At 39.4% G+C, this 27,167-nt stretch overlaps 2 protein-coding genes across 4 annotated transcripts in view; one reads left to right on the plus strand and one right to left on the minus strand.

Annotated features, from left to right (window-relative positions):
* Positions 1–3,745, plus strand: part of MS3_00002174 (uncharacterized protein) — a 61,939-nt gene extending 58,194 nt beyond the window's left edge. The window contains exons 25-29 of the mRNA XM_051209742.1: positions 51–325; positions 1,107–1,283; positions 1,371–1,625; positions 2,453–2,692; positions 3,410–3,745. Of these exons, the coding sequence (XP_051075199.1) occupies positions 51–325; positions 1,107–1,283; positions 1,371–1,625; positions 2,453–2,692; positions 3,410–3,430 (968 nt within the window). The 3' untranslated portion in view covers positions 3,431–3,745. The remainder of the gene's footprint in view (positions 1–50; positions 326–1,106; positions 1,284–1,370; positions 1,626–2,452; positions 2,693–3,409) is intronic.
* On the minus strand, positions 51–26,119 carry MS3_00002175 (uncharacterized protein; the record flags this gene model as incomplete). Of its 3 annotated transcripts, XM_051209743.1 has the most annotated exons (13): positions 25,957–26,119; positions 25,838–25,920; positions 25,616–25,799; positions 25,424–25,583; positions 25,334–25,392; positions 25,014–25,295; positions 20,299–24,720; positions 19,706–19,894; positions 12,237–12,303; positions 5,617–6,022; positions 5,406–5,533; positions 3,870–4,205; positions 51–391 (listed from the first exon to the last, which is right to left on the minus strand). In XM_051209743.1, the coding sequence occupies exons 7-12, from the start codon at positions 20,729–20,731 to the stop codon at positions 4,121–4,123; spliced, it is 1,308 nt and encodes a 435-aa protein (XP_051075200.1). In that variant the 5' UTR covers positions 20,732–24,720; positions 25,014–25,295; positions 25,334–25,392; positions 25,424–25,583; positions 25,616–25,799; positions 25,838–25,920; positions 25,957–26,119. The 3 variants fall into 3 exon arrangements, with proteins under 3 accessions (XP_051075200.1, XP_051075201.1, XP_035588281.2); XM_051209744.1 differs by lacking the exon at positions 51–391 and having other exon boundaries at positions 3,758–4,205; positions 20,299–20,743; positions 24,335–24,720; positions 25,616–25,920; XM_035731188.2 differs by lacking the exons at positions 51–391; positions 25,957–26,119 and having other exon boundaries at positions 4,121–4,205; positions 20,299–20,743; positions 24,335–24,720.
* Between the last annotated feature and the right edge of the window lie 1,048 nt (positions 26,120–27,167).

Raw genomic sequence — 27,167 nt, forward strand, 5'->3', positions numbered from 1 at the left:
TCTACATTTCTGATGATTTATGAAAGTTTTTTCTTTTTTCTTTTTAACAGCAGCTAACGGTTTTATAACGTCATCACCAATTCTGACAGTTAAAAGATCGAATAATCAACAAAATACTACGAAGGCTACAGATTTGACAAATACAGACAGTCATATTTCTGAGAAATGTGATTCTCGGGTTTACTTATATAGTGAAAAGGGTATTCCTGTGGAAAGAATTACGGTTCGAAATGATGGTGGACCTTTGGGTTTAGCTATCTGCGGAGGATCCGATATTAGTTGCCTTCCGTTTGGTAACAAAGAACCAGGTATTTTTATATCCAAGGTAATAGTCGATTGTTCGCAGATGAATCTCATTTCACTGTGTTCCATGTTACACGCAGATTTATTTCTGTAAAGAAATCGTGTAATACAAAAAAGAACGCTTCGTAAGGGACTCATCCTGTTATACTGAGAAAACTGAATGCAGTGCTTAGCCTGATAAACTGGACGATGATAACTACTTTTCGTAAATATTTACTAAATGTCATATGCTTTTGATCTCCGACCAAGTTCAGAAAAGGCAAACTGATTAGGAGTTTTTATTGTTCAGAATCGTAATAGTACTCACAAATTTTTTTGAGGTGGCTGAACTGACCTCGGGTAGCTGATAAACTTCGTTAACAAAAAAATCCATTTACAATAGCTCGTTCATATTTACATCTAAACTATCATGCGACCCCATATAATCTGGCTTCTTTTACTCAAAATGTATGTAGAGAAATAAACCTTATGAAATTGAATGACAGTTTTTCTTCGTTTCACCAATCATTGCGTCAGACCAATATCGTGCAGTACATCTGTACAGGTAACATACTCCCTTCTTCATTAGACGTATACGATCTGCTTGGGCAGTTGTTACTTCTTATTTTATCCAAACTTCCGTAAATAATGAAATTTCGAGAAAACCATGGACGAACTATCAATCAAATACTATTTGTATTAATTCGAGCTTTGGTGGTTGTAGAATTGAAGGTTCTTTTGACTGCAGAAAAACTGACTAGCCAGGAATGTTTTTGTATCATATTTACTTCTTAATTCCGTAATCTTTACATTGATCATTATAGATCGCCCTAGATGGTGCAGCTCTTAATACTGGCTTACGTATCGGAGATAGAGTTCTTAAAGTTAATGGAGTCGACTTGAGGCACGCTACACATGATGAAGCAGTACAAGCTTTAATCCAGCCTGTTAAAGAACTGCAATTAGATGTACGGAGAGATCCTCCGCCACCAGGGTTAAGGGTAAGTTAAACACCAATTCTTCATATATGAAATCTGCCTCCAAATATTACCTTATCATTATGATGCGATATTTCCTTATCAATTCAGCGTATCACTGTGACGAAACGACCTGGAGAACGATATGGACTACGTGTAACAGGTGGACTTAACACTGGTGATAGTAACGTGATAACTAATTTAACATCACATTACTCATCACTAGCCAATGATGACGGAATATTTGTTACATGGGTTTCACCAGATGGTGTCATTGCTCGAGACGGCAGATTGAAGCCAGGTGACAGATTATTGGAGGTCAACGGACATTGGTTGATGGGAGTTACTCTTGATGAAGTTTTGCACGTAAGAATTTTTCCAATTTAACTTTATATTAAATAAGTAGATTCATACAGATCAGTTCTCCAAATAATAATAGCCGTCTTAAAATCATTGGTGAGGACCATAATCTGAAGAACCGTCTGACCTGTTTGATCACATTAATTCATGACTTTGGATAATATCATGCGTATCTACTAAGATGAGACGCTGTGATCAATTACATTTTCAAGTTAGTATCTGGTAACACTAACTCACCACATACGCACTACTGCATGAGTAATAATATTTTGGTTAAAGCAGATAATCTATAGAATGATATGTCACTGCTTTCATCAATTTAATTGCATAATGTTTACATTTTACGCAATAACCTGTTGGTTGATGAAAACCTCAAACCAGTTAATCAAGCGACCAGAACTCCTATTTTATGATACGAAACTAGTTTTTGTCATAAGTTAGTCAGAACCAGTTTATTTACATCTTGCCCGATTTGCAGATGAATTTCGTACTCACAGAAATTATATATGCTAAACATACTATTATTGTTATCTGTGACAAACCCTGTATGTCAAAATCCATATGCTTAAATCCTGAAACCCCCGTAGTCTATGTGAAATATTATCGTCCTGAGATTCACCTGAATATCTAGTGATTAGCGGTCATATACTTAAAACAACAGCAACAAACGAGGCAGTCCGCACAACGCAAAAACAAATTATACCGAATGAATAACCGATTTTTGTAGTAATTATCATTGCCCCGTTTCAGTAAGTAGATTATCATCGTGTATATCTTTATAATGAATGTTAATCTGTGCTGTCTAAAATGGAAGTGCATATTATTCTTGACAGATATTTTGGGAATCCAAATCGACTCTGTCATGTGTGGTATGCGATGGTCCAGTCGAATTCGCTCTCCAGATTAATAAAACAAGCCATTCAATGAATACTGAACCGTCTACATATTCTCCTGCTATGCCATTTTCTATCATACGCTCCACAATGCCAGAAATCGCTGATGCATCTGTCGACGATAATCCTACCTCTAACTCACAATTAGAGAAAGTAAACAGCATCCACAGATTGAACTCAGTAAGCAAATTTTTCAGTATCTTTGTTTGGAATCAGTTTCGAGTAGAGTTTAGAGGCTGTTCGATTTAAAGGTAGTTGTCGTCACAATCTGTTTTGATGGGAAACCATTAAAAAAACTGTTATAATCTCTTTCTTACGGTTATGACCCCAGCTATTCCTATTGCTTAGTATTCTCGTACACCGATTCGCTCGACAAGTCCCCAAATCAGAACACGGTTGAACAAGAAAGAGATCATATTCCAAATAACAAGGTCAGATGGAAGCAAGAAGCCAGTAAGAAGCACAATAGGGAAAAACGCCAGTATATTTATAGTTTTTACATGAGATTCTGGAGTATTCTCCAACTATCGACTGGTGCTGATTGGATAAGAATTAGCCAAAGCACCAAAGCAATCGTGCATTGAGCATGCTTTAATCCAGTCTATGTCCCGCTAACAAAAACAAAGTAGAACTGAGCAGCTATTCTATGTTAGCTTAGAAAATCCACCTAGGGATCCATCTCAAGACCTGCTATTTCTGCAGAATATATATAGAAAGCTTGTCTCCGTAAATAACTTTTGTATTTAAAAACAGTCTGATTAGTTAACCTGAACCCCTATTAACTCAACAAAAGTTAGGTTCGGTGGATTACCAAATAAGCATATATTTAATGAACTATGAATATCAACGTTGTTTCAATTTGTTATGTGAATACAGTGACGTCTTTTTATACTTCAGGAGGCTGCTGTGCGTCACTAGTATCAACTAAACTGAGTGGTGGTTGGCGCGAAGGCACTCGTGGTGATATTTATATATACATTTTCTCTCCATTTCATTAACTTCAACTAGACTTTGAACCAATCTTTTAAATGACATAGTGATTTACTCACGCTTGTTATTTTGTTCCCTGTAAAGAGTTGTACAGCGCCTTATTAATTTTTTATAATTCCTTGCTCACAATTTTAGTGATGTAAGGACAATTGTGTATCTCCTTACAATCGATAGCACATACCCCCGTGCGCTTATGTACTTTTTTATGTTTAAATTTCAATAAAAATGTTCCGTTTGTTTAAATACTCTTGACTTCAGTGTTTTTTTCATAATTTTATTGAATTAGGCAATTATCCAAAACAGAGCAGAAAACATCAGTTAAACTCTGATAAAGTTTAAGAAAGTGTACAACTGTACAATCACTTACAAAAAAATGTTGATCATTAATACACAATGGATTGAAGAGAGCTATAAGAAAATAGAATAAGGATTGATAGCCAGTTTTAAGGAAATAAAGAAGATCATGGTGTTTAGGTAGAATGCAAAATGAAGGTCCAGTTATCGAGACTTGGGAAATACTGTGATAGAACAGCCACCATCAAGTGGGGCAAGTTGAACAGGGTCCAGGATAACCAACATTATCACACGAGGAAGGTATGTAACAGAAGTTCGAATTATCTACAATACATCATCTACGAAAGACAGATTAGGTAGATGTTTTCGCACTTCAATCGCGTCCATTAGCTCTTGCAATGATGTTTGTCTGAATAAGAGAAATACAAAGTATACGTTGCATCTCGACTAACGAATTAACACGCTTTTTGATTGAGATCATGAATCGAATGATGTTAGACCATCATTGAAAACCTGGAAGATTGGACATTAACACAGTTGAATGCCGGCTTAGTGGGCTAGAGGTTAAGTGTTCGCGTGCGAAACTGAAGGCTCTGGGTACGAATCCCGCGAGCGAGATCGTGGGTACGCATGGCTGAGGAGTCCCGTAATGTGACGAAATGGCCGTCCAGTGCTTCCACATCTTCAATAGTGGTCTTACATCAACCGTCTCATGATCTCCACAACCGTATACTGATAATAAACAAACTGTTTTATACCAGCAAGATGACAGGTAAATCTTTACTTATGTCCATATGTAGCAAAAATAAATTTAAAACCTTATTTTGAATGGTTACAGTAGTGTACGGAACGAAAGTGATTAATGTACTTGAGTATCTAAACGTTTTCTATTCCTCAATAACGAGTGGCTGCATCTTCTCTTATATACTTGTAGATTACTCTGGTTGATCACAGAAGAGCCAATTAACACTGCCATAAGCAGTAACTAATTCTCCACATTTTGCTACCTATTTATCTTATGACTGTCCTGAACTTTGAGACATTCGAAAAATTATTTATTTTATTACGAAAACCTATTTTTCTAAACGGTTAGCGTGAAATAGTCTTTTTAGGTTGTACAGATAATCACAGCAGATGGGAGTTTAAGAAAACTAGTGGTTACCGCTTTTGTGTAACTCTTTGATCGTTAGTATGGAAACATAAGGTTACAGTCCATGATGATTGATGTCTACACTAATAATAGTTTATAATTTCGACCTTTTTCCAAACAAACTTTTTTCGTTGAGCGGTAGTCTTAAAGATTCGGATGGCATGTGAACCCCTGGGTCGAAAATATCTAGGTAAAACGGTCGGCTGCTTTTTGCTCTAACAAGCAAAATTGACCAGCTACGACGTACATAAAAACCTGTCATATACCGACTAGTTAATACCAATCGCTCAGTTTACTAGGTGCAGTTGAATCCTAATTGGTACTACAGTGAAAACCACGTTCAAATACTAGGAACAAATAAATTTATCACCATAATAAATAAGGTTTTCAACTTATTGCTAACATAAAAGTAAATCATAAGAATACTAACCACAGAACTAAATACTTTTCTACACTCACTTCTCTTTATGAATTGCGAGTTTTGCTTCACTTATTCGAACTAACGCGCGCAACTTTTTGGATTCAGCTGACAGCTCCCCATAAAGAACGCTCTGTAGTCGATCGAAATTTTTCGACTCAATTTGAGCCTGAAACAAGAAAATATTAATTTGAATAAAGATTATGACAAAAATGGGGGTTTTGATTATCATTTCACAGGGGTTATACTTACTTCTTGTTCAAGACGTTGTAAAGTATCATCTTGATATTTAGAAATAAATATGGGATCAAAAAAAGACTTCATCTCGAAGCTGTTTAGAGTATCCGTAAACTTCTCTGATCTAGACCCACTTTCCGACAGTGCAACAGGTGAGAAACCTCTTTTAGTTGTGACGTCAACTGCCATAGCGGTAGAATGAATTGAACGAACTGATGGGGAAACAGAAGTAGGACTTGGTAAATTTGCAATCTCCTTTTTGACGACGTCTGGTGTATGTCCAGTTGTATTAGCGGATTTGCTAACATTTGAAAAATTACAAGCAGGTACAGGGGATGCTGATGTGTCTAGTCCGGGATTGCCTTTATTGGACAGAAATGAATCGGTATTCAATCGATTGGAAGCGCTAGTTCGTAACACCCTTAATGAAATTTAAGAAAATCGCCGCATCATTAAAAAAAGCAATGTACAACATTTATATTTAGATAAATAATAATCTCAACTGAGAATATCTGTGTACAAAGTGATTATTTTTTAGAGCTTGAAAAATATGAGTAATGGTTCATAGCGGTCACGTTTGACCTTTTCAAAGATAAAAAAACAAGTTCACTAATTCCCTTATTCAAAAGCACATTTTAGTATACAGTTGAAATAGCTGCCACAGAAAACCGCTATGCGGACAAGCAACTGACTAATTAGATATAGTAATTTGATTTCGACAGATAATGACACAAAAAATCAGTTGCCACGTCCAGATCGGTATATGTGCCACTAAATGCAGTCGAGAGTGTGTAGAGTCAGCTATCCCTCTCGAAATGCTCTCATATGGCCACGCGTATACAACCTCTGACAAGGAAGTACTGCTCACTTCCTTCTCAAGGCAAGGGTAATGTTTACGAAATTGAGAGAACAAAACGCGAATGTCCGACGCTCTAACCAGGTTGGTGGATACGGAGGATCCACCTAGGGGAGTTGGAAAACCATGGTTCCAAGCCAATAGTGCACATGGGCTCTAGAATCCTGAGCGAACAAACGGCGTATGAACCTATTGTTGGTCACCGGCTACTATGGGACTGCATCTCCCAACGTTGCTCCACTGTCTTGTGCATTGGACCTGTAGGTCAAAGGCTCGGGGTGTGGCCCCTAAGGGAACCACCTGTTTCAGTTTGGGTGTTCGAGCAGTATCCCAGTCTTCACACAAGTCGAGTGACTTGTGTGGTGCATATTTATTTGGCGCCTCTCTGTACCAATATTTATGTGTTCAAATGAATTAATAAATCATATAAGTACGTTTGTCCACCGGTTAGTGTTCCACTCATTGGTTTTGACAAACGGAAAAGTCTTTATAACTTTATTATGTTGTAAATTCCCCAAATTGGTCTATTTCATTGTTTGTGTGGCGCATATTTATTTGGTTCCCCTCTGTACTAATGTTTATGTGTTTGAATAAATAGAAATAAACGTGTGCATATCTTTTCATCTTGCCATACCCTATTAGCACACAGATGAAATTGTTAGACTAAACACTAGAATAGCAGATGCAGTATCAGTGGTGAGTAAAAAGATTAGGCGTCGAAGATTCGATTCGAGAAAAAATAAATTACTGAAATAAAAACAAAAGTTACAAGGAATTTAGAATCACGAGACTTAGGGGGAGAAATAGAAAGGATGCACCTGCGCCATTCTAAACAATTTCGGGCCATTTCATTCATGGTCTCTAGCCATGAGTTACAGCAATCGCGCGGACCCAAACCAGGTGGTCTACCGTTAACGTGATTCAGTTCAATTGTCATTGTCTTCATAAACTGGTACCACATTCTGGTTTGGGCGCCCCTAATTTCTTTCCTGATTACCCATCCATCAGACAACATTGGTGGTTGGGTACACGCAATACATGTCCTAACCAGCTCAGTTGATGAAGGTTCACTACCTCATCAATCGACTTTCTATCTCTACCTCGTTCCCTGTTCCTGACCAAGGTATTGCTAAGTCGATAGTCTCAAAGTACATCAGCAATGCTCCGAAGACACCTATGATCGAATTCCAGTAACCTACGAATATCCTCAACACCTAATAACCATGTTTCACATCCACAAATTAGAACGGAACGAACTGCTACTCAGTACACAGAAAGGTATACAAAGTAACACCTTGGAAATTTCTCGACAGTTATCAAATACGAAAGAAGCCATGGGTATTTGAATCATGTGTTGCCGTGCCACTCCACCGCTTATGCAATACTGGCTTACTACATAAAAGTTTGGTAGCCGAACTGAAATATGACAATACTTTATAACAACACTAGTAATACGACCAGTGCATGGAAATCTAAGAGTCAAGTTACTTGTCCCACTGCTAATAAGATTTAGGCTTCTAAAAACTTTCTGAACGTACGATGGTCTACTCCGGTAAACCGCAAGTTCAATGAGATGCACATGTCCGTAACTCTAAAACTTTTGCAGAGTGTGAATGAAACCAAAAAACCTGGTGACCAGAGTGCGCTGTCGAGCTCAAAGAAGCAACAGCATCTGGTAACGACCGGAACCTGGTTAACCCATTTGAACCATTGGAAGCAAAAACCTGATCTTCGTGAAATAAATTGTGAAGTCGGTAGCACGCCAATTAATAACCTTTAAGTGTCTCAAATAACTCCGCCTGTAGCTCTTATAGGGTTGCCGCCGGTCCCAAGCCCGGGTAAAGGAGGAGGGTTGGGCATGGGGTTAGCGTCCCCATCCCGTAGAAAACTAACTCGCTAAAAAAACGCTTACCAGAAAAAATAATCCAAACCATTTTAACTCTGCCCTGGGAGTTAGAAGGTCTTCATTTACAAGAATTATGACGCTTCATGGTGAATGCCGAGTTCCTTCGGAAGCCACGAGGCCGATGCCCCTTCTAACAACCAGAGCAAAAATTTTTATAGGTACATGGAACGTTCGAACAATGTGGGAAACCGGGAAGACCAGTCAAATAGCAATGGAAATGAGATACAACTTAGCAGTACTGGGAATCAGCGAAACCCACTGGACCCAAGCTGGACAGAAAAGGCTAAATACGGGAGAGATGCTGCTATACTCCGGTCACGAAGAGGACAATGCTCCACACACTCAGGGAGTCGCTCTTATGCTGTCCAAAGTAGCACGAAATGCACTTGTAGGATGGGAATCTCACGGATCCAGAATCATCAAAGCATCATTCAAAACAAAGAAGGAGGGGATCTTAATGAATATCATCCAATGTTATGCACCCACTAATGATAGCAACGACGAAATTAAAGATCAGTTCTACGAGCGGCTGCAGTCAATCATTGAGAAATGCCGAAGAAAGGACCTAACTATTCTGATGGGAGATCTAAATGCCAAAGTCGGAATAGACAACACTGGATATGAAGATATTATGGGACGACATGGACTGGGAGAAAGAAACGAAAATGGAGAAAGATTTGCAAATCTATGTGCATTCAACAAATTGGTCATAAGAGGCACAATATTTCCACACAAGCGTATACACAAGGCTACATGGATCTCACCGGACCACACTACAGAGAACCAAATAGATCATATTTGCATCAACAAAAAATTCCGAAGGACAATGGAAGATGTGAGAACCAGGAGAGGTGCTGACGTAGCTTCAGATCACCACCTAGTTGTAGCCAATTTGAAACTGAAGCTAAAAAAGAACTGGACAAGTGGACAAACAGCAATACAAAGGTTCAATACAGCCTTCCTTCGAGATACTGTCAAACTCAATGAATTCAAGATAGCTCTCAACAACAGGTTCCAAGCCTTACGAGATCTACTGAAAGAAGAAGAAACTACTATGGAGGACAACTGGAAAGGCATCAAGGAAGCATTAACTTCAACGTGTCAAGAGGTTCTGGGCCTCAAGAAGCATAATCATAAGGAATGGATCTCTACAGAAACACTGGACAAGATCAAAGAAAGGAAGAACAAGAAGACAGCAATAAACAACAGTCGAACACGAGCAGAGAAAGTCCAAGCACAAGCTGAATACATAGAAGCAAACAAACAAGTGAAGAGGAGCATTAGAGCCGACAAGAAGAAATACGTGGAAGAACTAGCAACGACGGCAGAAAAAGCTGCTAGAGAAGGAAATATGAAACAGCTTTACGATACAACGAAGAAACTATCAGGGAAATACAGTAAACCAGAGAGGCCGGTCAAAGACAAAGAAGGCAAGCCAATCACCGAAATTCAACAACAGCGTAACAGATGGGTAGAATACTTCGAAGAGCTCCTGAATAGGCCGGCTCCAATGAATCCGCCGGACATCGAAGCAGCACACATAGATCTTCCTATAGATGTCAATCCACCAACTACGGAAGAAATCAGAATGGCCGTCAGACAAATCAAGAACGGGAAAGCAGCAGAACCCGACAACATACCAGCTGAAGCACTGAAATCAGACATCGAAACAACCACAAGCATGCTTTATCTTCTATTCAAAAAGATTTGGGAGGAGGAACAAGTGCCGATGGACTGGAAAGAAGGACACCTCGTCAAGATTCCAAAGAAAGGAGATCTGAGCAAATGTGAAAACTACAGAGGCATAACACTACTGTCAATACCAGGGAAAGTCTTCAACAGATTGTTGCTGAACCGGATGAAGGATGCAGTAGACGCCCAACTTCGAGATCAACAAGCTGGATTCCGTAAGGATCGGTCGTGCACAGACCAAATTGCAACACTACGGATCATCGTCGAACAATCAGTTGAGTGGAACTCATCACTATACATCAACTTCATTGATTATGAAAAGGCATTCGACAGTGTAGATAGGAGGACGTTATGGAAACTTCTTCGACACTACGGAGTTCCTGAGAAGATTGTCAATATTATCCGGAACTCATACGACGGACTACAGTGCAAAGTAGTGCATGGAGGACAGCTGACAGATGCATTCCAAGTAAGGACCGGAGTCAGACAAGGCTGTTTACTCTCTCCCTTCCTCTTTCTTCTGGTGGTCGACTGGATTACGAGGACCTCGACATCTGAAGGAAAACACGGAATACAATGGACAGCTCAGAACCAATTAGACGATTTGGACTTCGCAGATGACCTAGCACTCCTATCACGTACACACGAACAGATGCAGATGAAGACAGCCAGTGTAGCAGCAGTCTCTGCATCAGTAGGCCTCAGCATACACAAAGGGAAAACTAAGGTCCTCAAATTCAAAGCGGAAAACAGCAATCCAATCACACTTGATGGCGAAACTCTGGAAGATGTAGAGTCCTTCACATACCTGGGAAGCATCATCGATGAACAAGGAGGATCCGATGCAGACGTAAAGGCGAGGATCGGCAAAGCAAGGGTCGCATTCCTACAATTGAAGAACATATGGAACTCAAAACAACTTTCAACCAATATCAAAGTGAGAATCTTCAATACGAACGTCAAGGCAATTCTACTGTATGGAGCTGAAACTTGGAGAACTACAACAAACACAATCAAGAAAGTACAAGTATTTATAAATAGCTGTCTTCTCAAGATACTCAACATCCATTGGCCGGATACCATCAGCAACAGCCTTCTGTGGGAGAGAACAAACCAACTTCCAGCTGAAGAAGAAATTAGGAAAAGACGATGGAAATGGATAGGACATACATTACGCAAATCGTCAAACTGCATCACGAAGCAAGCCCTAACTTGGAATCCTGAAGGGAAGCGAAAAAGAGGAAGGCCAAAGAACACATTGCGTCGGATAATAGAAGCAGATATGAAAAGGATGAATTACAACTGGACGGAGCTAGAAAGGATTGCCCAGGACAGGGTTGGATGAAGAATGCTGGTGAGCGGCCTATGTTCCTTCACGAGGAGTAACAGGCGTAAGTAAGTAAGTAAGTAAGTGTCTCAAATCCTGCAGACCAACTGGTCTGTCGCTTCACCAAAGTCGATCAGACTGTTGTACGACCCTTGGCTAGTGACTACAAGTTCACTTAATGAAGTGGAAATCAGTAAGATATCACCAAGCGTGGAACAGATTAAAATTTAATGATCCTGCTGTAGTTTTTCATTTTCCTCTCCATAAAAGGAGGATGGACCCTCTTAAGTGAAACAAAACCTAGCTTATTAGAATTCCTTGTTGAACACAATTTTTCCTCAGTTATTCGGATTTAAAACCGATCCCTTATCTATATCTTCAAAATATTAGCGGTTACGTGGCAAATTGTAGTGCCCTAGAATTTTTGTATGCTATAAATAAGAAATATCAATGCCCTAGAAGCATTTACAATACCCTTAATATTACCTATAGAAAAAATTTATTGTTAAACTTTGTCTAAGAAAGTCTAAGTAGTAAATTCATAATGATAAGCTGATAACACTACGAAGAATAAGGAATTGTATACTCCATATTTGGGAGAAGGGAAAGCTGTAATAAGATTTGGAGTGATTCGTGCTTTAGGTCGCAAATCATGTCTGTTAAATGGAAGCTGAAGATACCATCTAATTTTCAGGACGCCTATAGGTGGAATATGCCCTGAAATATTGAAAAGTGCCTCAGCCAAATAGAGGACTTTAAGTGATGAAAATTACGAAAAGTAATTTTATACTGGTACTCATTATATCATAAATGAAAAGGGAAGTGCCAATACTTTCTATATGCAGCGAACTTACCCGCTCTGTAATGGAAAGGTAGGGCTAACATGAGTTGTCGTAGAGATGTTATCTTTGTTCTCAAGACCTACCAGAATATAAGAAAATAAAAATACATTGGTGAAATTAATGTTTTGCCCAACACGTATATAATATTTTATATACATTACACTATTTATCACAAAAACCTAGAATTGAAGAGATATTACATTTGTCAAAACAGATTGACTAACTACTTGCGAAAAGAATTCACTCATTATGTCAATTTCGGTTACGTTTATTAACAAAACAATAGTACGTTTATGAGTAAATAGTCAATCTTAGAAAACATTAATGCAGATGCTGAACATAAACCTCCACTTCATCTGGTTCATATTCCAGGGTACTAGGCCACTGGTCATAACTGCAACTACTAATAATAAGAAAATCAATCGTCTTTGGTAGGCAGACATTTGCAACTGTGATTAATTGGGAAAGATAAATATGGATAAATCAACGAGATAAGATGTATAATTTATATAACTGAGTCACGTAAGACAGTGAGGATAGTTCTATGTAATACAGAATCTAGCGTTTAAGTTAGGACATGAACCATATATTGTTGCACAAAGTTAGCAGCTGTATAACCCAATACCAAGGTGTAATCAACTCTTATCTATTGACCCGTAAAAGCAACCGAAAACAATGAAATAGACCAATTTGGGGAATTTACAACATAATAAAGTTATAAAGACTTTTCCGTTTGTCAAAACCAATGAGTGGAACACTAACCGGTGGACAAACGTACTTATATGATTTATTAATTCATTTGAACACATAAATATTGGTACAGAGAGGCGCCAAATAAATATGCACCACACAAGTCACTCGACTTGTGTGAAGACTGGGATACTGCTCGAACACCCAAACTGAAACAGGTGGTTCCCTTAGGGGCCACACCCCGAGCCTTTGACCTACAGGTCCAATGCACAAGACAGTGGAGCAACGTTGGGAGATGCAGTCCCATAGTAGCCGGTGACCAACAATAGGTTCATACGCCGTTTGTTCGCTCAGGATCCTAGAGCCCATGTGCACTATTGGCTTGGAACCATGGTTTTCCAACTCCCCTAGGTGGATCCTCCGTATCCACCAACCTGGTTAGAGCGTCGGACATTCGCGTTTTGTTCTCTCAATTTCGTAAACATTACCCTTGCCTTGAGAAGGAAGTGAGCAGTACTTCCTTGTCAGAGGTTGTATACGCGTGGCCATATGAGAGCATTTCGAGAGGGATAGCTAACTTTACGCACTCTCGGTCGTACTAGGACATTTGGGGGTCAAATAAATCCATTCTCCAGGAAAAGTTATCTTTCTTTGTTATCAGTGTCATCAGAATTATACGGCTGACGTGTACAACCGACCCTGACCATGAATTACACTAGAATTCAGTTACATTTCCGAATTTGTCCATCTGAAGTAACCAATATGGTAACTCGTTGACAGTTATCAACTGTAAATTGTACACTCTTTGACTACCTAATTAATCAAATTCGCTGTGTATAGGTCTACAGGTGCAATATACAACTGTATTGTATCTTGAAATAGACAGTTCAGTTACTTAACTTTAGTCCAAGACAAATTACTAAAAACCACAATATGCTGGCTGAGACATTGTAGAAATCCATAAATTTACCTATGATTGTTTTTGTTTGAAAATTTAAGTCTTTCGAGTCGGAATTGAAGATAACTTAGTTGATAATTGAAGTAAGAGATGTAGGAAAGACGAGTGATTTGTTAGAAGATTCATAATTTATTTTCTGCACAGCTATATGCAAAAATCAAAAATCACACCCTCACTGATCAATTTTTACGCCACAGTCAAACTGGATTTGCTCAGGAAACAACGAAAAAACTTTCATCATGTCTAACAAACTGAAATAATACGTCTGATCACAGATAGACGACGTATTCGCTTCTGACAACCGAAACAGTTCTAATTGTCTTGGTGATCGCTACCTTCACCTGTTCTAATAGTGAACAACTGGTTCATCCTCCTTTTAAACTCAATCATTTATTGACTTTTCAAGATTAATTTCCTCAATATGTCTAAACAATTATTCTCGGTTGATTATCACTCCTACTCCCATATCTTCTGCTTTCCTTACTTACTATTGAGTATCATCTTCAGAGTTCCAGTCACGACATGTTTAATTCACCAGCTAAACATGGGTGTTGAACAGCTCTTATCGAGGAGAGCTATGACGCCTCGTGGTGGAACTTGACATTCTTAAGATAACGCAAGATTGGTCTCCCTTCTGACAATCAAAGCAACAATTAATGCAGGTATGTGGAATGTCCGAACAATGTATGAAGCCGGGAGGATTATTCAAATGGCCAATGAAAGTGAGGAGATATAACCTAACTTTGCTTCGAATATGTGAAGCCGATTAGACAAAATTTGGGCAGAAAAGGCCAACTTCGTGAGAGGTGGTTTGATAACCTGGTTATGAATTGAAGAAATCCATTGATATCAGCAAACTATTGCTTTTGCTTCGGAGCCCAATGTGTTCTAGTACAAAATCGTAAATCCAGCTAATATGCCTATTACAGGTCAACAGATAGGTAACTTCAAGAGCAACGAGCTGGGTTTCGTAAGGATTGGTCATGTACTGACCTAGTCGCAACACTTCTGATCATTGTTGAGCAATCAATTGGAAGGAAAGTGTCGTTGTAAATTGACCTAGATTATGAGTGCACTCAACAATGTATACAGAAAGTTCGTGGAATCTTCTTGGATAATTCGGAGTACCTGCGATCATCAACATCATACAGAACTCTAATGGTAGACTGAACTGCGTATTGAAAGCAGCTGACAGATCCACTCCAAGTGAAAACCGGAGTTAGATGAGGCTGTTTACTCTAGCCCTTTCTCTTTTTTCTGGTGGTCGGCTGGATTATCAAGAGACCTCCACATTTGAGAGGAAGCCTGGAAAACAATGGACAGCCTGTATGCAGCTACATGATCAGGACTTCGCAGATGACCTATCTCTTCTATTCCCTACACAACAACAAATGCAGGTGAAGACACCCAATGTAGCAGCAGCAGCTGTAGTTGGCCTCAACATATACAAGGAAACAAGAGAGATACTGGAATACAGCTCAGTGAGCGCCATCAAAATCAAACTTGGAGCTATGGAAGAGGTGGAAGCTTTGACGCACCCGGACAACATCATTGAAAAGTAAAAAGGATCTGATGCAGATTTGAAAGAGTGCATTAGGGAAGTAAGGCCAGCATACCTATAATCGAAGAATATCAGAGAATCAAAACAACTCGTCAACACCAAAGTCAAATTTCCAGCTCTAACGTAAAAACAGTTCCATCGTACGGAGGTTAAACTTGCAGAACTATTACAACCACCACCAAAACGACAAAAGTACTTATAAAAACCTATCTACGCAAGATAATCCAGATCCATTGTCCAAGGAGCATTAGCAATAACGTACTGTGACAGAAAACAAACCAGCTTTCGGTTAAGGAAGGCAATGGTAAAAGACGTTGGAAGCGCATAGGACACTATGCGAGTCAGTCAGGACAGTCACATAAATGGACAAATATGTATTTTCTAGCTTGACTAATGGTTCAACATCCAATTATCAAAGCAAAGGTGACATAAACGTTTATTTATTTACTACAGATAACACTATTTCATACTCCACAAGAGACTAGGGTTCCGAAATTCGAGGCTGTCGACGACAACTGACTTCAAAGATCTGACTAATACCTTGATAAGCTGAAAAGATAATAATGAACCAGACATCTAATCAAACGTTTTTTCTACAACATAAAAGATGTGGTAGTGTAAGAATGGTGACTTTCACCTCTAAACTTCATTTTTCGGCTTACTCCACAAATGTCACCATAGCCAACGATTCTAGTGCTCAAAACACTGTCCCAGGTCTACTGAAACCTCGCTCCAAACTACACATTGGAGCCTTCAATGAACGCACCCTATGCCAAATCGGTCAACAGGCTTCCTTGGTTAGAACCCTAGAATCTCGTACCATTAATGTATGCTGTGTCTCTGAAACACACATACAGGATCCCAGTGTGGTCATTCACTTGACCTCACCTCGGCAAAACGGAGAGCCAACGAGATACACCCTCAGTGTATCTGGTGACGCGATGGCCAGCTCTCGTGGACTGGCAGGAGTAGGGATAGCACTAGGCATGAGGGCGGAACAAGCACTGTTAGAGTGGATCCCCGTCAACAGTCGTCTATGTGCTGTTCGGCTAAACGGCTCCGTAAGAACTCGGAAGGATAGGGACACACGTCGTTGCCTTTTTGTCGTTTCTGCCTACGCTCCCACCGACTGCAGCCCAGATGAAATGAAAGATGAATTTTACAGAAAGCTTTCTGAACTTCTTCAGAAAGCTAAGCGTTCAGACATAGTACTCGTAGCAGGTGACTTTAATGCCCAGATAGGTGGTTTAAACCAAACAGAAAGGCATTTAGGTGGGTATTTTAGTATTCCGGCACAACGAACAGATAATGGTGATCGTCTGCTGCAATTGTGCTCAGACAATCGTTTATTTTTAGCAAACACAAATTTTAAGCATAAGGAGAGACATCGTCTAACATGGCGACCCTCTACACCAAACCAACGATGGACTCAAATAGACTATATTGCCATCAGTCATCGTTGGAGAGGGTCGGTAGAAGATTGTCGCTCATTCTGGAGTACCTGCTTGGACTCCGATCATGCCCTAATACGGGCACGCATCTGCTTGCGCCTCACTGGACGCAAAAAGCCACATTAAAAGACCCATTAGAACTGAGTTGAGTAGCGAAAAAACCAAAAGTAGGTTCCAGGAACAACTGAGTTCACAATTAGGTAGTTCTGAGAACGAGACTGACCGAGATGTTGCTTGGAAAGATATACAAACAGCTGTGGAAACATCAGTGACATATATCAGTGATTTAAACCACAGGGTTACGAAGAACCAATGGGTTTCCTCAAGGTCTATTGCACTGATGGATTCTCGCAAACTCATCCCACCAGGCTCTGAACACGATAAAGAGCGAAAACAAATCAGATCTAGGTTAGGCAAAAGTCTAAGGAACGACCGTGAGCAGTGGTGGGCAACGAAAGCAAAATAGACGGAAAAGGCGGCGGCTATAGGGAACACAAGACAGCTCTACAGACTAATAAAAGAAACTGGAATTAATAAATCAAGTGTAAGTCAGACTATTTCGGAAAAAGACGACGCCCTCATCTGCTCTCAGTCCAGACGTTTAGAACGATGGGCGGAACATTTCAGAGAACAGTTCAGCTGGCCTCCAGCTACTCTACAACTACCCCCATTCCCAGACAGTGTAAATAGAACATTGAAGTAGGTTCCTCAACCCTAGCAGAAGTTCAAAAGGCTATAGTTAATCTGAAACGAGGAAGGGCAGCTGGTCCAGACGGTCTTTAAGGATGGTGGTTCAATTTTAGCGATTAGGTTGACTAATATTTCAAATAAGATCTGGGAGTTAGACGTTATTCCATCTGACTGGTCACAATCACTTATCGTCCCAATATATAAGAGAGGGTTAAAATCACATCCTGTGACAACCATAGAGGGATTAGTTTAACTAATATAGTATCTTAAATATTAGCTTCGATAATTATCAGACGCCTAACTAAGACTCGTGAACTGCAAACACGAGAGAATCAAGCTGGCTTCAGACCTGGTCGTGGCTGCATCGACCACATATTCACCATTCGTCAGGTTCTAGAACATAGGCATACTTATCGGCGTCCGACAATGGTGGTCTTTCTCGACTTAAAAGCAGTATTTGATTCGATAGACCGCGACATTCTGTGGCAGTGTCTGTCATTGAAAGGCGTACCTCAGAAGTACACAAACCTTGTGAAGGCTCTTTACTCGAACACTACCAATCGAGTCAGAGCTTATGGCGAACTGTCATCTGCTTTTGCAACCTCAAGTGGTGTCCGTCAAGGCTGTCCACTTTCTCGATTTTTGTTTAACTTCATCATAGACTTATTGATGGAAATAACATTTTCGTCTACTGAATTCTCGGGTATTGATCTTCTTCCAGGAGGTCCACTTATCAACTTAGAATACGCAGATGATATAGTCCTGTTTGGTGAAAATGCTGATAGAACGCAGTCTTTTGGTAGCACTAAGCAACAATGCCAGAATGTTTGGAATGCGCTTCTCTCCCTCTAAATGCAAGTGTTGCTTCAGGACTGGTCTGCGTCAACACCTGAACTAAGGATAGGGAGTGAAGTAGTCGAACGCGTTGACAACTTCACTTATCTTGGAAGTCTGATCAGTCCTAATGGGTTGGTGTCTGACGAAATCTCAGCACGGATTCGAAAAGCTCGTTTGGCTTTTGCCAACTTACGTCACCTATGGCGAAGGCGAGATATCCGTCTATCAACAAAAGGACGAATATACTGCGCGGCAGTCCGTTCTGTTTTAATTTACGGCAGCGAAACATGGCCGTTAAGAGTAGAAGACACTCGTAAGCTACTTGTATTTGACCACAGATGCCTTAGAAATATTGCTGGCGTCTGCTGGGATCACCGGGTAAGTAATAGTGAGGTTAGACGCAGGGTATTAGGGAATGATGGTAAATCAGTTGATGAGGTTGTGAATCTTCATCGACTGAGATGGTTGGGCCACGTGTTACGTATGCCTGAACACCGATTACCACGTCGTGCAATGCTAACGGGTGTTAGAGATGGTTGGAAGAGAATTAGGGGCGGCCAAACCAAAACGTGGCATCAGTGCTTGAAGTCACTAACTTGTAGTCCGAGCCATGTTGGTAGATGCAGACTACTTGGTTGGGGTCCGCGTGACTATCGTCACCAATGGTTGGAGACTCTTGGTGACATGGCTCAGAATCGATCACAATGGCGTCGGTGTATACACTCTCTATCTTCCCTTAAACTAAGAGATTAAAATTGCTTCATATCTTTCTTTCTATGAACTAATTCTTTCTTCCTGTACTATATCCTTATTGCAATCTTTCCTTTATATATTACCACCTCTGAATTAACTACTTTTATAAATCCGGTGTCCATCTTGTTGTGTTAATGAGGTATGGCAACTTGAACTTATGCATAAATGTGCCTGGTCCTACGTTGTAGCTGACTGACTGACTGATTGTAATAAAATGAACTTAAATTTCGCTTTTGTATATAGATAGCTCGAAGTCACGGAACAGCTAATAAAGCGTACGAAATTATTTCCATGTCTTATTACTGAAACTCTATTTACACAATTGCAGGTTACACATAAACTGACATAGACAGACAGAATCTAACAAACTGACAAATGCTTTTGATAGCTGATTTCTAAGGAAGAGGTAAACGTCAGAAAACAGAAAAGCAATACCATGATCACAAAGATTGTTTAAAAACATTCAACGGACTTGTTGTAACAGAATTAATACCCTATCTAACATGACTGTTTATAAAAACAAGTATTCATCTAAACTAACCTTTTTTATTGACAGGAAGATCTGAATCTGGACAAGTATTGAGACGATTATTGGACTGTACGGATGTTGCAGGATCTCCAGACATATGGTTGGAAGTATGGTGATGCAGAGCTGCTTTCAAAACCTGTACAAGATCATTTAACTGGGTATGTTGTGATCGAGTGTTAGGATTTACGGAATCTCTGTTCACTAGAATGTACAGTACGAAAAACGAAACAAACTAGTCAGTCAAATTATACCAATACTGAATAACTGACTCACGATGGTTTTTTAATTATTTAATTATTTTTAATTATTTACTGGTCTGGATAAAATGTATCTCGTAAACCTATAAATCAGCTTTCGAAAGTCACGTTTTACTACCACAGAACAATATTAGTCGCTAAACCAATTAGTTTGTGAGCGCTGTACGATGGTAAAACCATTTTAAAACGTATAGATTGATATTAATAATAAAACGTCCACTTTTTTGAATAAAGTGAAATTAATAAACTTAGAATTACTTAACTCAATCTGCAAGAATGATAAAACGCCGGACCCGCTTTTGATAAACCACATTTTAGAACAACCGAGCGTTTGACAAATTCACTTACATGAAAGGTTGGTTTGAAGGGTTTGTGAAATGGGTGCTCGAGTGGCATGTCCAGGTGACGTGGATCCTTTTAGATTTTCTGGTAATCTGCTAGAGCTAAGTGACACATTTCTGTTGAGATTGTGTTCCTCAGTTGTACTTTGACAGTGAGCTTGTTCAGCCAAAATTTCGATGATCTTGTCAACTTGACGTGACGACAAATCATAATGAGATAGAGAGACACAAGTTTGATGTGATGCACTGGAAACAGATGTGGTGGTATTATTTGGATTATGTGGACTGCAAATCACAGCTGGACTATTCTGATGCGAAACACTACAGCAAACAGGATGAGTTGCGTTATAAGGGAAACGATGGTTTTCGCCCTGAGAAGTGACGGGATTGGGATATGCTGGACTGTGACTAGAGCTTACTGTGCGTCTTGGATCGCCCATCGAATATAGTATCTGAGAAAACAAAGCCAGACGATAAAAGATAACGTAAATCGAGCTATACAATTGTCGCACGGCTAGTTCTACGGTTTTTGACGGTTGACAAACATTGGAACTAGCATTCAGTTATCAGACTGAATATAATGTCACAATTACTGTTGACAAAGTCGCCAATAAGACTTCAGATTATTCTGTTTTGGAGTATATGTTACATGAAATTAAGATAGTTTGCCGTTTGTTCTAAGTATCACTTTAAAAATCGACTCTAGCAAATTCACATAAACTATCAACTTTTGCTTGTTAATCGCAAGGCTTTTAATTACATATAATGACCAAAATTTGACCACAAATATGTGAATGAGGGCAAATCATAAGGAAAACCTAACCAAATAAATTAAACTTTTTGGTATAAACCATTGAAACGATATCAGTAAGTGGCATTGTGGAGGCGCCACAATGATAAAAGGCATATGACGTAACGATTGCCACAAATACGGAGCTTGGAAAGTAATTTTAGTGACGAAAATTCATGCAAGGATCATAAGCAACTGTGGATAATTTTCCATTTAGCAGTTTTTGAACATTCATGAAGACAGTAAAATATATCAGTCAGTCGAACCTAGCGTAGAACCTGACATCAGTTCAGGTTAACACACCCCATTAGCAAAGTGAAACGAAATTATTAAGGCAAATCTCAGAGTAGTATATGTGGTAACATGATTAATGATAATAGAAACCACATATCGAAGATGTAATCCGACGGGGAAAATGAATTAGTGAAACGATAGAGAAGAATTTGAGGATTGTAGAAGTCTAGATTCTAGAAGACAAAGGGTGAACGCAGCTGATTCATTGCACCGCCATATGAGCATGATACGACTTTATTAGAAAACAGGTCTCTGTAAAATTGATGTTAAAAGTTACGTTATAATAACAACACTCCTGGTATGATAAAAAACAGGTTTGAGCATTTCTGGTAAATCATGCTTACAGATATGATAACCTGCATCCTTGACGTCTGGGTTCATACTGACAATTTATTTGTTTTTTTTGAAGTATCTCTTAACTTCTATAATATTTAAATTGTAAACAAATGACGAAAAACCAAGAAATAAATGAATTTATACTCTATTACAACATTTATTTTTGTTTTATCCACTCATTAATTTGAACAACTGGAATATTTGAATTCGGGAGTTGAAATAGTAATCACCTAGCATCGGTCACTCACTACTTTAGTTTACAGAGGACAGGTTCCGGTGACTACCAGAAGGATCAATTCAGTAGTTCTTGATATCCTGGTTTATTTGGTTCCCTGAAACGTGGTAGGAGCTGAAAAACAGGAAACCTGAAAAATCACAAACTTAAGAATAGATTGATGGTAGATTAACTAAATCATCTCCCATTTTTAATTTTCGGGACTGAAGTGTGCCTACTGACGTTTGATTGCCTCTCTAGTCTTTCATCGATTATTCGAAAAGTTTTGTACGACTGCCCATCTCTGAAATCAATTGATATATATAGACATAGCTTTGAGCCACATAAGTGACTAGTGACACTCAAAAAACAATTATAAACGCAGAACCTTGCAAATATGTATATTAGTTCATATGGTGACACGATATCAGCAGTCAGCAAGACAAGTATCAGACTAGCAGTAGTAACAATGTCGATGATGATAGGAAATATTAAGCATAGACAATAAGACTAAAAATGAGCTCACCAATTAAAGCGCATATAATAATTTCAGAATTTATTATCTAAGGGATGAAAAACAGTAACTGCATCCGAATCGCTGGGACCCATTTCGACTCACCATACATTTTCGTTGTGATAAACGAGCGGACTACAATCGTGTTTGAATGAAAACATCGTTCAATACAACAGTCGGTGACTCCACAAACTAATGTGACGTTTCGGTCTGGCGGTCTCTCGATACTTTCCAAGCTACTATTGCATCAACTGATATTTCCGTCGAGGAAGGTTGTGATCAGGCATAAGCAATAAATGCTTAAACCCACTTGATCAATGAAGACACACAAACATATCAACCTGTCACATTTAACAGTTATCCTACATCTAACCTTAGTAATACTCACTCTGTAGTCTCAATATATACCCTTAAATGCCCTGGTCCGGCCGAAGGTGTTTAGAGTCAACTATCCCTCTCGAAATGCTCTCATATGGCCACGCGTATACAACCTCTGACAAGGAAGTACTGCTCACTTCCTTCTCAAGGCAAGGGTAATGTTTACGAAATTGAGAGAACAAAACGCGAATGTCCGACGCTCTAACCAGGTTGGTGGATACGGAGGATCCACCTAGGGGAGTTGGAAAACCATGGTTCCAAGCCAATAGTGCACATGGGCTCTAGAATCCTGAGCGAACAAACGGCGTATGAACCTATTGTTGGTCACCGGCTACTATGGGACTGCATCTCCCAACGTTGCTCCACTGTCTTGTGCATTGGACCTGTAGGTCAAAGGCTCGGGGTGTGGCCCCTAAGGGAACCACCTGTTTCAGTTTGGGTGTTCGAGCAGTATCCCAGTCTTCACACAAGTCGAGTGACTTGTGTGGTGCATATTTATTTGGCGCCTCTTTTTACTAATATTTGTGTTCAAATAAATAGATGTCTCAGTACATGCGAGCAATCTTTCAAAAGGACCAGTAACCTAGGAATATCTTTTCTCAAAGCCATAAAATGGAACAGAACGAATTGTTAAGGCAAACCTGTCCTTTGTTTGGCAGACAGATATCTGATCTATGCCACAAGTAATTGAAGCTGGAAAAAACCAAGCAATTTTTTTCTAAATTTATGTCGAGATGCCTTCAAACAACAGACCAGCAAGTCTAGTGAGCCTTCCAAGTGGTAGCCAAAGCAACCAACTGTGACCATAAGGTTTTTCTTAAAAACTATGAACACTATGAACAGATGTATGTTATCACCTACATCAGAGTACTATTTAATCTGGAGTTAGTGAGTTGGAAGAGGGTTGAAAGTATGCTAAAAAATTTTTGTTCTCAAGACTTATTAGTATCCTCGGTACTGAGTATAGCTATTAACAGTCCTGGTAGGATTATTTCTGTCGCTACTGCTGAAATGAATTGTGATAACTTGAATGAAAATAAATTTGTATCAAGCTTTATTTCACAACTAATATTGATCATTTCGTCAACTAGCTGCTTATTGTAAGCGGAAATGTTGTGGTCCAGTCAACGTGCTAAGTGACAGACGGCTTTTGTACTTGCTGCAGCATGTCATACACAACTAAAGAAATTAGGTCTCAAAAATTCCTTCTAAATTACAATCCACCGTGAAAGCGATGTTTGTATTGAAGTTATTTCCGAAAATCACAGCACAATACAATATTCTCATTAACAAATTCTGACTCCGATAGTTTCACCCCGTCTGTCTTTCTGATATTGCTGAAAAATCCTTGACTCAAATCCTAGGAAATAACATGAGTCTACAAACCGACTGATACAACACGAGTCTTGTTGTTAAAATCACATTTTCTCATAACAAAACAAGCTTAGTAAAACTCAGGACAAGCGCGTTACTTTAATGCACATACATGTTGAAAAAGGATAGTAATAACAACTTACCTTACTACCAGTTGTGTAACCCTGACCATGATCATATGAGGAGCCTTTATTTACACTACAATTCCGAGACTCAACATTGACTGAACTGGGATATGCAGCAGGACTGTCCATTTTTGTCAGTTGCCTGGAATTCAAGACTGTGGGCGAACATATTCGGCCATCGAGATGGATATCGGATTGCTTATATCTTTTTGAGATAATATTTGGAGAAAGCTGGTTAGTGGTCATCTGACTGTTTTCTGAAGGAACTGACGCTTTGCATGATTCATAAACTGAACCATTGATAGGTTTTTCAGAGGCGCAGGACAAGGATTTGGGTGGCTGTTCGAGCAAATCCCCTATGGAAGCTCGGATAGCATCCACTAATTGATACAATGTAGATTTTTCTAAAGTAAAGAGAAAGAATAACAATTAGTGTTCACGCCCATTGAGCTCACTCATGGTTTGAACTGTTAAGTATCTATGTACTAGGATTATTGTGAATAAAAATACAAAACCAAAGTCCTGTAAAACTCATGCTGATGAAATGAATTAGGATAACCTACATTTCCTTGGAAACTGAATTCAACTTTCGCATTATGTAAATAAGTAAAATTACTGCCTCCACAATTAAATGAATGGCATCTTAGAAGTAGAGAGACAAGCACAAGGAATAAAGGCATTAAAGTATGACTGGTACCTGGTTTCTGGCCAATTTCACGGCACGGGACTACTGCTGCTTTAGATTTGCAGTCCCTGGGACGCTGTAAGCTGAGGGTACCTGGTGAACAAAAGCTCATATTGGACTTCTGGGGAGAGAACTGTCTATTAGGCGGGAATTTTGTAGAGCTCCCATCTGACAATGGGGAGCTATTTGGAGATATTTCCATATCATCTGTTGTGAAGGTCCTGGGTGGGAGATGATTTAGCTTTGTTTTCCTTAATGGATCGTACCGACAATCATGAGCCACAGGACGGCTAACTAATCGGAAAGCCATGTTAGCACAAATAGCAACAAACCATGGTTTTTTCCGTCATTGTGGGAAATTCCTGTGGTATGACCTACATCAGCGGTATGGCTACAAACAAATAAAAATAATAAATTATTACTTGGATATATTAGTGCCAAGATGTGATGAACCTGGACGCCGAATCTCCGCATTAACCGAATACTTTGTGCGTTTCAATTCATTAGATAGATGTGGGCGCTCATCTTTAATTGTACCAGGTTCACTTTCGGAGATACTATGTGATCTTTTCAAATTGTTTTCTAAAATAAGTGAGGCACATGTTGAAAGATACCTTCAGTGTGTTTACGCTCACTGAGCAACTTAAGTAGGTCTCTCCTGTTCATTTCAGGTAAATCCCACTCAGGAGGCTTTTGCCATTGAGAAACTTCAGTCATGCAGTTGTAAAAGTATATCTTGCCTTTGGAGCTTAACTGCTCTGACCAGTACCCACAAGTTCTGATTGCACTTTTCTGCCACTATAAGTATAGTCAAATGGAAAGTACAACAAACTTGCCTCCGGTTTCCCATGCACACTGCGTTCTTTCTTTGTTTGATGGTTAACAGAGTTTGACGAGCGGTTGGAATGATCCATGAAGACTAACAAAATAGTAATATAATCATCAAGCAAGCTACCTTCCATGTGTTCCTCACTACTGCTACAAGTAATTAACGTGTGGATAGCAAGTCACAAAGGAGAAGCCTTCGGCCGATCCTGACAACGCACATATACTAGCTACGTTTAGAAATAATACTAAGAGCCCGCCAAAACAGTTGTAGTCGCGGCAAAAGAGCCGGCTAGCCATATTGTCAACCAGGTGAACATTTGACTCAATAAAACAAATACACAAATTTAATAACCTTAATTTTAATCATTTGGTATATGTATAGTCGTGCTTAATATCTTAGGCAAAGATTTTCATTGACATGATAGCGGAATAAGTTGAAGCAGCAATTAACACGATTTCGTATTGCGTATCAATGAATCTTCTGAGCACCCAACACCAGAATTAAAATGCGTAGTGATAAGCAACTCCCTTAAATAAATAGTTCCATGAGTCTCAGGTATTGATGATGACCTCATTAGTTCTACTGGACACATCCTAGCTGAAGGTGGTCAGTTCCGGAGTCGCCATTAGATACGCCATGCTATGCAGCCGTCGCAAAAACTAGTCACTTATATCATGCACTTTTAGAAATATTTACTATCTTCCATATATATCATAGCACCCCTTCATTCCTGACTTTCGATTTGACCAGGTTGGTATCTTTCGATTACAAGTGTATTACGGAAAGCATTATTGTCAGGCCCTGAAATCCATAACAACTTTAGTCGCCGCAAACCGCGCCTCAAAACTGTGAACTTCAAACGTTCTTGAGCAGAAAAAATTTTATCAGTATTTCCACAGGATTCTCTTGAGGCTACCTGTTATTTTAATAAAAAGGGATGTCCTACTCTCACTTGATGAGTTTGTAGTGACTCACATTTATCACGAGAACACGACTGGTTTAATAAAAACAATTATTATTATAACCAACTGTACCAGTGCTTGGTTTAATGTGCTTTTGTTTGACTGTGCTAATGACAGCTATATTGTGCTTCCATTCTTATTCTTACACTTTTGATTGTGACTTCGCGCGGATTCGGTTACGTTCTGTAACCAAGCTTCTATCCTGGCACGATCTCGGTATCCTTTCGATACCACGAGATCGCCAGCAAATATATTTCGATTTGGTCCATTAACTGCCTTCTGATATTTGGCTTCTCGGGGATTTTATGGATCTATTTGGTTACGTTCAACCTTCGCCTTCTGATTAACTTGGCACGGGTTTCTCTGTAGCGGTGT

Source organism: Schistosoma haematobium, chromosome 1, assembly GCF_000699445.3.
Source record: "Schistosoma haematobium chromosome 1, whole genome shotgun sequence".
Classification (NCBI taxonomy): Eukaryota; Metazoa; Platyhelminthes; class Trematoda; order Strigeidida; family Schistosomatidae; genus Schistosoma; species Schistosoma haematobium.